Source organism: Hypoxylon fragiforme (assembly GCF_022984875.1).
Source record: "Hypoxylon fragiforme strain CBS 206.31 chromosome Unknown GGS25scaffold_1, whole genome shotgun sequence".
NCBI lineage: Eukaryota > Fungi > Ascomycota > Sordariomycetes > Xylariales > Hypoxylaceae > Hypoxylon > Hypoxylon fragiforme.
Window position 1 is genome coordinate 1,756,533 of NW_026054756.1, and position 11,506 is coordinate 1,768,038.

The 11,506-nt window shown below is 47.1% G+C and overlaps 4 protein-coding genes across 4 annotated transcripts; 2 read left to right on the forward strand and 2 right to left on the reverse strand.

The window, feature by feature from the left end:
* Window positions 1–60: 60 nt before the first annotated feature.
* Window positions 61–585, forward strand: GGS25DRAFT_469772 (uncharacterized protein). The gene has a single exon (XM_049259173.1). The coding sequence runs from the start codon at window positions 93–95 to the stop codon at window positions 492–494; it is 402 nt and encodes a 133-aa protein (XP_049121293.1). The 5' UTR covers window positions 61–92; the 3' UTR covers window positions 495–585.
* Window positions 586–3,549: 2,964 nt separating this feature from the next.
* GGS25DRAFT_27106 (uncharacterized protein) lies at window positions 3,550–8,518 on the reverse strand. The gene is made up of 11 exons (XM_049257387.1): window positions 8,138–8,518; window positions 7,287–8,086; window positions 7,195–7,234; window positions 6,711–7,125; window positions 6,482–6,651; window positions 6,273–6,418; window positions 5,705–6,215; window positions 5,332–5,635; window positions 5,042–5,196; window positions 4,489–4,980; window positions 3,550–4,374 (listed from the first exon to the last, which is right to left on the reverse strand). Exons 1-11 carry the CDS (start codon window positions 8,321–8,323, stop codon window positions 3,937–3,939), a joined length of 3,657 nt encoding a protein of 1,218 aa, XP_049121294.1. The 5' UTR covers window positions 8,324–8,518; the 3' UTR covers window positions 3,550–3,936.
* Window positions 8,519–8,729: 211 nt separating this feature from the next.
* On the reverse strand, window positions 8,730–10,230 carry GGS25DRAFT_469782 (uncharacterized protein). The gene is made up of 3 exons (XM_049259174.1): window positions 10,117–10,230; window positions 8,969–10,049; window positions 8,730–8,912 (listed from the first exon to the last, which is right to left on the reverse strand). The coding sequence occupies exons 1-3, from the start codon at window positions 10,137–10,139 to the stop codon at window positions 8,889–8,891; spliced, it is 1,128 nt and encodes a 375-aa protein (XP_049121295.1). The 5' UTR covers window positions 10,140–10,230; the 3' UTR covers window positions 8,730–8,888.
* A 427-nt stretch (window positions 10,231–10,657) lies between these two features.
* Window positions 10,658–11,248, forward strand: GGS25DRAFT_516815 (uncharacterized protein; the record flags this gene model as incomplete). The annotated part of the gene is made up of 3 exons (XM_049263274.1): window positions 10,658–10,780; window positions 10,863–10,981; window positions 11,035–11,248. The coding sequence occupies 3 exons, from the start codon at window positions 10,658–10,660 to the stop codon at window positions 11,246–11,248; spliced, it is 456 nt and encodes a 151-aa protein (XP_049121296.1).
* Between the last annotated feature and the right edge of the window lie 258 nt (window positions 11,249–11,506).

An 11,506-nucleotide genomic window follows, 5' to 3' on the forward strand; every position in this document is an offset into this window, starting at 1 on the left:
CCCTCACACAGACATGCATATATACATACACATACATATGTAGTACCTACTTCGTACACACCTACATACACCTACATACAGCCGTGATATCCATGGTTTACGACAACTTGTCCTGTCCTGTCAGCCGGTTTGCCTGCTCACCATTCCATAGTCACCGAACCTTGGATAATTATTGTGGATTTCCCTGTATTTTACAACGAAATAAGAAAAGCAAAAGGCGAAATAAGCAAAAGAAACGGATCAATCTGATGGAGACCCTTCCACGTACGGTAGCTGTGTATCCGTTTTTGTCAATGTACATAACAATATTGCTATTTAGTTTGCAAACGCACAGGTTAGGTATGTATACGAAGATAGGGATAGGGATAAGGACAAGGACATCAGTTGTCAGTACAGTATTAGCCACCAATATTTCTTATTCTACGTACGTATGTATAGGCAGCTTTAGTTTCCATACGACGGCCAATCAGCAAAGTCACAAGTTACCTAGGTAATTAGTAATAGTTAGTCTCCACGGGGTTGAGTTAAGACGTCCCACACAATCTGTATTCACCCTTATTCTCGCATTGCTTAGACCTTCAACTCTGGGACTTGCCCCACTGGTTGCCATATGGACACGACAGATACCGCCTTTCGGAATCGGCGATACCCGCTGTTGATACTACTTTTCTGTCCTTTTTTCATTCAAATATGTTCCCAATGTGTTGTATGTGGGCATTCTCACCAGAATCCATATCCCTTTTTCTAGATTCAATGGTAGTACTCTAAAAATATATAAGAGTTATCTCCTGATTTCCATTCTATACGTTCCTGGCATGATCATTGTCCAATTCAATGCAAGTATTATATAAATCGTAAGGCCAGGACACAGCAGGTTGCTATTTATGAAGTGTTGTCAATTTAGGAATCTAAAATAAACCTACAAGGTCCTCGAGTGGAGTGGTATAAACATGGAAATATTGTCCTTCGTGGACCAAGTAAGCCAGACTTAGCCAGTACCTCGAGGACTTGGCAAACCCTATAACCACTCAGAACTCTGAGTTATCCATAATTGTATGATGTGTTCGTGTAACAGGAACTCGAGGCTAGAATACCTAGGCAGGTACCAGGTGGTAAATAGTTACTCTAGCGAGACTGACAATACTACCCTTCAGTGCTGTCTCCTATTAACCCTAACTCCAACAGGGTAACGATGTATCTCCTTGAGGAATTACTAAAGGCCTCTTCCAGTCTCTAGAACATAATAGGGGCATCGTGGAAGATGGAGCCAAGACGGACCTACAGTTGGTCGGGATCACATATGAAGAAGCCGAAGAGCGCCGCTCGGGTATCCGTCTCTGTGCGTGGGGGCCGGACTCGCTTCAAGCCAGAGCTTCAAGTCATGATTCGCCGAGATAGTGCTTTACACATAGAATGGCAGTATGTGTCTTAGCATTCGAAGCATCCGGCCTACTCCAGCAGTACCAGAGAAGACGCAGGCCCTACTGCGTAAGCGGCAGACTTGTCAAACAGAGAAGGTCGTAACAATCTCACCGGATTGATGCCTATTCATCCGCCTGGTTACCGCAATGGAGTAATAATTCTCGAAGCTGAATATTGAACAACGATCGCAGCCCTATTCCAACACGTAGCAACCCTACGCTCACCCCCGGAACCCTGCTCCAGACATGCATGTTTCCGGGCTGCAGGGACTCGGGCGTTGTTCTTCCATTATCCGTCGCCGTGCCTTAGAAGTAAGGCGACACGGACGCCCATCATTGCCTTGAGGCTGATATCCAATAATCCTCTAGGATGAGGTAACCACAGCGCGGCACCGAAATATGAGTTACGTTAGAACACATAAGGTACGCGTTGTTGTCCTTTGTGTGGATAATGTGTCAATCGATTATTATCCGATAGGGCAGGAAGTATGTAGAGAATGAGACTTGCGTTGTATTGATCGATCCTTTGCAGACCATCTCGTCCGATGCAATTTGAAATCTCTAGCTGCAAATGCAATGGCTGTGCTAGCCACTTTTGCCAAAGAAGACCGAAAGAAAATAATCAGTACCTATCTACTACATATAGTAAGCACATGCAAGTACGATGAGAATGATATGTAGGTAACATATATTTCCTTGTGACTTACATATGCAGATGATACATGAATATAACACTGAAGCAAGCCTGTAGCGTTGTCGATAAAGGCAGGACCCCTTTTTTTGATCGGCGTAGAAGTAAGTGGCACAGCTGACAGTGAAACATGCAGGTGAACATTCAATCATAGTCTATTCCCAAGGCTTTTTTAAGTCAAATAATATATATTAATTATTTTTATCGCCGGGCAACTTAATTGTTACATGTCACCATACAAAAGGGGTAAGTTACATTGGGTACCTGGGCTGATGTTAACCTCATTGGCGCAATTCAATCCGTGATGCGGCACCGAAGTACATACCTAAGACACATAAAAGATAGGTATATGTGCTACCTGCTATTAATTATCATTTAAAGTCTTCAGACACTGTTACATATCATATGTTCGAAGTTCCAGTATTACGAAAATGTGGCATAGGGGAATAGGGGTATTAACGCAAACACAACCTCTTTCAGCATTGAAAGCCATCCCCTTGAAAAGTCATTTTGAACGTATTAGAAGAACCCTCCTTTAAATGACTAAAACCATATACAATTAAACATCATTGATCCTTTAGCCTTATAATCATCCTCTGATTGGGGTAGCTTAGGTAAAGGCGAACTGACACATAAGGAATATAACATATCACACTACCAGGGCGAAGGATCAAAGATCCCAGTGACGTAGGGTCTATGATTTTCGGTAGCATTCTCCCTCCCCTTTAGCTTTCTAGCCCGTCTTCTGTGTGGCTCGTTATACTAGACCATCAACGACAGCCGCGGCTAGCACATTATTTCCCTTTGCAAGTTAGGGTAGCTAGCTAGCCGTATAATGAATGTTCTACCCTATGATATCCATTTGCGGCTGACAGCTTCGAGGACCCCTCCTTCTCCCCTCCCCCTCCCTCGAAATCTCGATTATGACGAGGCAGCCCAGAGCCTGCATGGCGCTCACAGGTTGAGCTGGAACCCACCCCCATCCCGCCCTGCTGTCAAACCCCCAACAACGAAAGCCCAAGAAGGATTTTTTTTTTTTTTTCATTACTAGATAGGTAGGCCATGTTTTTTTAGGGTGGCTTACGAGAAGTAGGAAGGGAGGGGATCCGTCGCCCAATCACGGATGTACGCATATACTGGCGTTTTACGAACGACTGGGTGGACGGGGGGCTTTTTCTTGCGCTACCCAGGCAATTGACAAATAGGACCCCTATCGGCCGGCGCGCTACCTAACCTAGTACCTATGTATGAACGGAGCGTGGCAACGATGCGATAGGACCGTTTTCCTTTTTAGGGTTAAAATATCCTAACCCGACCTAATGAAGAAAGGAAGAAAAACGAGTGCGGCCGTCCTCGCTTTTTGCTTTGAGTGAGCCCTTCAAATGCTCCTTAGGTCATACAAAGCTTGGAATGTGATAGGTAGCAGAGGTTCGAGGGTACATGCACCTAGGGGAAAGGTCGCCTGCATGCACCACATGTTTTAGCCGTGGGCATTACTTATGTATGTGTGTATGTAGGTAAAATATGTGCCGTACTTTGCGTGCGTCGTGTACGGATCTGCGACGCAATGCGAATATTTATCTAGGACGCCACCCGCCCGATTCATACTTTGCCTAGGCACAGTGAGGCGGGATCCGCGACGTGGCTGCGTTGTACGTTTGGATGGACATATTTTATTTTATTTTCCGATCTAGATAGGTAGGCAGGTGACAAGAGGGGAAAACAACCCACAACCGGAACGGGAAAGAAGATGAAAAAGAGTGACAAAATGGTAATAGACAAGTCTATCAAGTACCTAGGTAGGTAGTAGGTAGGCTATATCGATCAATGCCGCCACGACGGACGCGGCACCGGCAGGCCAAACGTAGCTCGGCTGTATGGTCTCATCGCTGGCGGGTCCATCATCCCCGGATAGTCTGCTGCTTGAGGGTAGTATATGACGCCGTTTGCAGCAGCCGGCTGGGACACTCGTGCATAACCTCTTCCTCCTCTGCTTCCCCTAGAGGGCAGTCCGCGCACCCAGTTGACCAGGTTGCGCAGCTCGCCCATCCACCACAACCCCATAATTATCACCGCGATCGTAGTGGGAATCGCCGCCGCCCAATAAGCCCACTGCCCTTGCTCCATGTCACGTAGGTCGCTTGAATTCATCCCAAATATAGAGCTTATCGTGCTGAGTGGCAAAAATATGATGGTCACCATGGTGAAGGCGTAAACGGCAGCTTCTTGCCGATCCTTGGTAACCTCGATCTTGTTGGCGTTCTGCGGGAAGAAAAAAGGGGGTTAGCGTGAAAAGCGCGCTGACGTCCGCCAACAGGATAGCAACAACGCTACTACTACTTATATAGGTAAGTAGGTAGGGTTAGGTTGACTTACCATATTCTCCAGCCTTGACGCTTCTACGTCAAGCTCGTAGAGCTCATTTTCTCTCCGCTCGAGCCAAGACCTGCATTCCCGGCCGAGCAGCTCGCGAAAGCCGCCAGGGTCGGTAGATGCCAGCTTGGCGAAGGCATCGGGGGCCCGGATTGGAGCGAAGTGGTACGCAGGCAAGCCGCTAACGCTCCTATGGGAGTAATGGTTCTGGACCTCGAGCCCGTCCGCCCTGTCCACGTATGCCATCCCCTGCTTTTCGTAGGATCGCGATCGGAGCCTCGCAGGCTCGACCTTTGACTTCTCGCGCTCCCTCTCCAGCATTTCCCTTTCTCTGCGAGTTTGGTCCCCCCAGCTGGCTTTCTGGGGAACAACCATGCCGTCTGCGACCTTGAGCTGTGACGCAACTACGCGCCGAATCGCCGCGATCTCCTGCTTGAAAAGGGTGATGCGGAATTGGTGAGAACGATCGGAATTATTTGTGGTAATCTCATTTTCCTACGATGATGTCAGTTTGGGCATATTCACGTGGGAATCTTGGGCGATCTAGGAGACTTACCAGTCCTTTGAGATAATCTGAATACGTATCATCGATGCTAGGATATTTACCTGTAGAGTCTTGAAGTAGCTTTAGGCTTACCAACGCAACAAGATCCATAGGCTGGAGAACTGAGCTAGGGAGTAATCCCAGATCCTCTGTGGGAATCTCGTCGACTTCAATAGAGGTTAGTATACGTACTAGGTAGGTACCTGCATAGTATGTATATTGTAACGTCACCCTTAACCTTGAAGGATTACGGCAAGCCACGAAGACTTCCCAATAGAATTGAACCAAAATTATGTACTTACTGATATCGTTCATCCCACTCCGTATCAGAGCCTCCGCGACCATCATGTTCTCAGTCCAAAATTCGCCCAGTGAGGCTTGAATGATAGCCATGACTAAGTGGAGCCAGGCACGAATGAGGCTGTCAGGTACCTCAACTCGGGTTCGAATAGGGGCTGGCGCATGCGATACTATGTCCTGAAAGGACTGTATTACCCTTGTCATCCCTCTAAGACTAGATCTCAGGCCATGTACATTATTCCGCCCACCAGCACGTCGCTGCAGAGGCTTCGGTCGGTCGAGATGGTCTTCGCCGTCGCCATCCATCTAGTTACCAGTTGAATTAGTATTGCATCATTTTGATAGTTGTAGGCAAGGCCCATGTATTGTAGTTACCTCTACCAGACTTCGAATAGCACCCCAGAACTTGTCCGCTGTCGGCATATTCCTGTTCAATCCTTTAGGGAGGAAGAAGCAGAAGATAATGTCTGCCGCATTGTAGAGGTCGACTCCGTTCTCGTAATCTCGCTTCGCCTGGATTTCTTCGTCTGTCTCTCCGAGTTTCGATCCCCTTTCCCTTAGATATCCGTAAACCGAACGTTGCGACGACGAAATGCAGTTATTATATGCTTTTCGGTCCCTAATTGTGGTCGAGCTCGTCAAGTACTCTTCAGCTTCTTGTAGATGAGTGATCAGCCCATCGCTGTTCGAACCCGCATTTTCATCCTCAGATTCGGCCATCTCAAGCCAGGAGAACACATGAAATTTGTTGTCGGCCTTGTTGGGGGTTTTTGCTTGAGTTTGACTACTACTGGGCTGTTCCGCGCCTGAAGCTTCTTCTCCATCCTCGCTGGCTGCCCCTTCTTGCGGCGTCAATACGCCAATTGCTGGTGGTTGGGGATGGAACCTGAACACGATTAGCCTTATTATTTCCTGATTAGGTATATGTAGAGTGGAAACTCACGATAGACGAAGATCAAGAACGACCTTGGTGTTCACTTTCTTTACTGTGTTTACGATACGTGGCCAGTCGGTCGCCGTTACCACATGGCCATGATGATAGACTTTGATTGCTTGTGGCCAAAACTCGCGGAAGTGTATCATGAAGTCCTAGAATCTTAAGTGTCAGAAGGTATAGACAGACTTTATGTGCCATTCAAGTAGGCAACTTACAAACCAGGTTGAGCAAGACTCCAATGGTAACGCCCAGAGAACATTGTCGTAGTATGATATATACACGGCCTTCGCTTTCCCTGCTGGTTGCTTGAAGGGCTCGTTAAATATACGTACGAGGTCCCCTCTCAAGGATGTGCTTGACATTCGTCCACAGGTAATAAGCAAGGCTTGGCATTGAATGATCAGCTTGTAGTCAACCAAGGCGCTTTCAGGGGGGGCTACTCACAATTGTCCAGTACGATACACCATAGCTGAGCAATATGAAAGCAATCGCCTTCAGACACCTCGCCATTCTGGCACACAGCCTGTTGCATATCGCGCTCCTGCGTGGTACGAGCGTACTCCGACTGCAGCAAGGTCTCAACTGGAAAGTGTGAGGCCGTCTTAGCTGAAAGAAGTCCCGAGTATCTCTCCAGCGAGAAATAAGGCACGCACAGCCAGGTCAGCGGTCTTGAAGTCTGGTCTTTGGCTCGTCCGTCGGGGGCGATGGTCACGCGGATCGGCTTCGGATCTATATGTCGCACGTTGCTTCCCTTGGAGGTTGGCCTGAACTTAACAGAGCTTCTTTTTACCTCTGCGAGTAGCTTTGCGAACCCGTTCCGTTCCGAATCAGTGATGGCCGGAATTCGCGCGATCTCGGCCTAGTTGCTCAGTTAGTACTAGGTAGATAGCTAGGAGATTGGTGAAGAGCAATCTTTGAACCAACATACCGAAAGCTCATCCAGGTTCATAACTGGTTGTTCTAAATGCCTTTTATGGCGTCAGTGAGCTGTCAACCAGTCAATAACCAAGATTTACTTACATCCATCTGAAAAGGGGCTGCCGTTGCTTCTTTTGATCATGGATCACTGTCAACTTTGCGGTATGCGATCCATCCGGCATTGCATCCCCAGTATATTGCGATTGGTAAACGTGGAGAATGTTGCCAGGGGGGTGAGGGATATTTGGCTCGTCTTTCGAGCTGAGCGTCCCATCTTCAGACTTCTCAAACGAAAGCTCGGTGTCAATGCTCTGGCCGCTCTTCGAAAGTGCCCTCGAAGCTCGGGAAGGGACAAACTGGAACACTTTACCACCCAAGAGCTCATCGAATTCTTCATCGTCCTCGTCCTCATCTACCTCATCAACGTAGGAGCTTTCATATAGACGGTTGGCCCGTGACCTCGAGCGGGACCGGCTGCGATACGAAGCTGGCGGCGTAGAATAAAGCCTAACGTCATCCTCCTCCACCTCCACGTCTTCCGAGTCTGGAAGATATTCGTCTCGAGTGGCCCTTTGCATGGGTGGGGGAGGAGGTGGCGGTGAGGCCGCAAAAGCCGCACGACGGGTTTCCGGCTCGGCAAACCTGACTCTTCCACGCCCATATGTTGCTAGAGCAATCGGCTGACCTCGATCGGATACGTATGAGTCTCCCGTAGAGCGACGACTAAGCTGTCGGCCCGACCATGGGGTGGCGTAAACCGGCACATTTTCGGTGGGCCCCCGAACCCGTGAATATGGCGCCGAGTAATTGGCATACACATTTTGCGAGCTGACGTGACCTTGGACTGGCTGGATTCCTGGAGGTGGGATACTGTCATAGGGATTGCCAGTTGCGGTATCATACTATGGCTATGTTGAGCTTTGATTCAATTCGTGTGTAATAGAGGCACTTACTGGACCAAACTCTTCGGGCTCATCTACAAAGTGAACACGGTCTCGATCGTGAAGGGGGATGTGCCGTACAATCTCCGCAAACTGTCGTGGGGAGCTGTTTCGAGATTGCCTCCGAACAGGCTGTGGCCGATCTCTAAGAGGGGACGAGCCGGTCCGGCGTGATAGACCCGGTGTATCGTCGGCCATACTCCACCGTACTTTGTAGTATTATATCTTAGATCTTGGGTATACAGTAGTCACGACAAATATAAGAACAAGCGGTAATATTTCAAGTATTTAGTATTTTGATTAAGATTAGAATTACTGCCAACGTACTCCTCTTTTAAATCTCAGCCTGCTTTTATCTCTAGAAAGCGGCAGGGATTGTGCAGCGTAAGATCGTGGAGTTGGGGGCCGTTCAGCTACCAACAGACCCAGGCTAGCTACCTACCTAGGTATTAAGTAGCCACATACGTATATGCAAGCACAGTCATACAGAAAGTCCTGGTGGAATACTACTACCGATATAATAAGGGTATAGCTCAGCTGAAAGTCATACAAGAGCCACAATGTAAGGTCTCGCTCGTTTACCAAGTGATAAGATCACCAAATTACAAGATTTGCAACTGCTGTCGCATCATTCAAGTCATATTCTATCACCGATGAGTTCCGGGTCGCGATCAATGAGGAGGTTTTGTCTGAATCATATATATTGGGGTATCAACGTTTTAGTAATTTCATAGTCTATTACGTCGTCAGTCGCGTATGTTAATCACACTGGCTTTACCATGAAAATCTGCACGATAATTAGTATCAAGTCCCGAGAAATCAGCTACTATTCTCCAAACTTACCTGGTTTAATGCTTGCAGATCGGCCATAGCCATTCGTTTTGAAGCTATGTTGCGTGACCGGGCATAATGCCGCGCTGAGAAAGGCTGTGGAGTTGAAGGACCAGTCCCCGATGGTGTTGACACACCACTTTCTTGAGGGGTTGGGATAGAACTCGATGAGTCTACAGTATCCAATCGCTTTTGCTTCTTGTCCTTCTTGTCCTTCTGCTTCTTCTCTTTCTTCTCTTTCTTCTCCTTCTTCGACTCCGACTTTCCTAGCTGATTATCTTCTGATGAGCTTGAAGTGCCGTCGCTCTCAGCCTTGCGCTCAGAGTCGTTCTTTGACTTCTTGCTATTCTTCTTCTTCTTCTTCTCTAACCCGTCTAGCTCTACTTCTCCGCCATCCTCTCGTTTAGATTTTCTAGATTTCTTTTTCTTGCTACTAGTTTCTTCAGTTTCGAGAGTATTGGTCGAGACCTCCTGCGAATCAATATTTTTGGACCGCTTTCGCTTCTTCTCGCGAACAATATCGCCATCTACCGAGTCTGGTTCTTCTGTCTTCCGCTTCTTGGATTTCTTTTCCTTCTTCTCTTTCTTCACTGTGCGACTTGTGTCATCGTCCAGTTCAACGGCCGGCTTCTCATCATCCGAGGATTCGGTCTTCAATGTTTTGGAATCCGTGCTGACCAAACCTTTCATCTGATCACCAACTAGAAGCCCTCCACTAACAAATCTCATGGTTCCGTATTTCCTCTCCACGTACAAGTTTGTCTTGATACCTGACCGCACTTCCCTCTCTTTTTTGATTACTTCCTCAGACTTTCCGTTCAGTCTACCAAGGAGATCTTTAAATCCATCCAGGCCAGTGCATTCGGTGTTCTGCTTGTGACGAGGTTGTGCTCCGAGACCCAAGGTGTCATCTTTCATAACGGCGGTGATGGGTGCCGCGCTGGCAGCTGTGTGAAGGTGGGAGTGCGCCGCACCTTGGGCACCCAGGAATTGGCCAGGTTCCCAACCTTGGGCACGCAAGATTTTCTGGCCGAAGGTGGTCTCGTCTCGGGTCCATTTTGTATTGTTTGGGTCGTGCTGGAGTTTCCGACGGCTACAGAAGCAAATGAGTTAGTAGCAGTTCAATGACAGGTAATGAATGATTGTCAAGTCTTTCGTACTTCCTGGGGCCTGCGAGACCCATTATGGCTAGGTTGATCTCGTCGTGTAAATTTTTGAGGTGGTGAAACTTGCGCCAACTGGTTTGTTTGAGTCTGGAATTTTCAATAATTTCGAAGATTGATTTTGATAAGCTGGATAAGATACGAAGGTACAAACAAGCCAATGAATTCTACTAGGTAGTTAAGCGGTGAACTCTAGCAGAATTAAACTCCCTTTTTTTTACTTTTCCTTACCCCACTAGTTACTGTAGTTAATTAGTGCACTACGGCAACCATGGCAGGCACGATAGTTGCAAGTAGGTATCATTCAGAGCAGTAACAATCCAGTATTCAATCTCATTTTTTTCATGTTTCAGTTCCAACTTTCAACCTTCCAACCTTTCAATGTTTTTTCTTCTTCGTTCAATATTCAATGTTGCTTCTTTGCTTCTTATATGTACCTACCTTGTACCTACCTAGCATAGTAACACATGCAGGTCAAGGTCAAATAGCACCTTTACCCAAGTATTACTTCTAGTAGTATAAGGGTATCTGAGTAGTCATGGCACCTCATCGCAAGGAACCCAATCCAACCGAGGGAGGCTCCGACTCTGACTTGGAATTGGCATTGGACTTCAACTTCCATAAGTCAAGCGCGAGCATTCCGCAGGCTATGGAGAATATTGTATGCCAGTCTCAGTGACCGATACACGGAGAATATATGATGAAATTTTCATAACTAATCTCTTGTCTTCCCCTTGCATTAGGATAAGTGGAAGTCGAAGCGATCTGATATCCGAAAGAGCATTGACAAAGATTACAACGAGAAATTGGCCATCCTGAAGAGCAAGATCAAAGCCCATTATCAAGATCAGGCACAGAAAGTGTAAGTTACAATACTATTTCAAAGATAGTATGAGGTGTTCATGTTCGATCTAGATCCGACTATCGCATGCAGCAACTCGAACGATTGATGGCTGCACTAGAGAAACGTATGGCTTGTGAAGAGCAGATCAGCCAGCGGATCGATTCTCTTCGAGAAGATTGTGCCCATCTAGCCATGCTATTTGATGCAATTTACACCGGCCGCAAAGAGGCCGCGTCGCAGTCAGCGAAAGCTACTAGCTCCGAACTGAATACACTCAAGAAATAATCCTGCGAAGCCATCAGCCTGGGTTAGTGCCTTAGACATGACAAGAGTTGCTAATATACCTTAAGCTCGGTGATTTCGTTAACATGGTAGGGAATCTACTCGTCGCCCGCTCAAATTTCTTGGCGGAGTCTAGTATCTCGCGCATGGTGACACCCATTTTAGAGTGTATAATAAGCAAAGATGGTGTTATTACTTTACATACGAGAATTCAGAGCTGAATGGGTATTATGTATATCGAACGCTCCCGCCAAATAAATG

Coding starts and splice junctions, on each gene's coding strand:
- GGS25DRAFT_469772 (XM_049259173.1), top strand. CDS start 93: ATGGTTTACGACAACTTGTCCTGTCCTGTCAGCCGGTTTGCCTGCTCA.
- GGS25DRAFT_27106 (XM_049257387.1), bottom strand. CDS start 8,323: ATGGCCGACGATACACCGGGTCTATCACGCCGGACCGGCTCGTCCCCT. Junction 5,636..5,704: donor CTATTCGAAGTCTGGTAGAG/GTAACTACAATA, acceptor ACTGGTAACTAG/ATGGATGGCGACGGCGAAGA. Junction 5,197..5,331: donor GAGTGGGATGAACGATATCA/GTAAGTACATAA, acceptor CCTCTATTGAAG/TCGACGAGATTCCCACAGAG.
- GGS25DRAFT_469782 (XM_049259174.1), bottom strand. CDS start 10,139: ATGGGTCTCGCAGGCCCCAGGAA. Junction 10,050..10,116: donor GGTCTCGCAGGCCCCAGGAA/GTACGAAAGACT, acceptor TTGCTTCTGTAG/CCGTCGGAAACTCCAGCACG. Junction 8,913..8,968: donor ATCTGCAAGCATTAAACCAG/GTAAGTTTGGAG, acceptor ATTATCGTGCAG/ATTTTCATGGTAAAGCCAGT.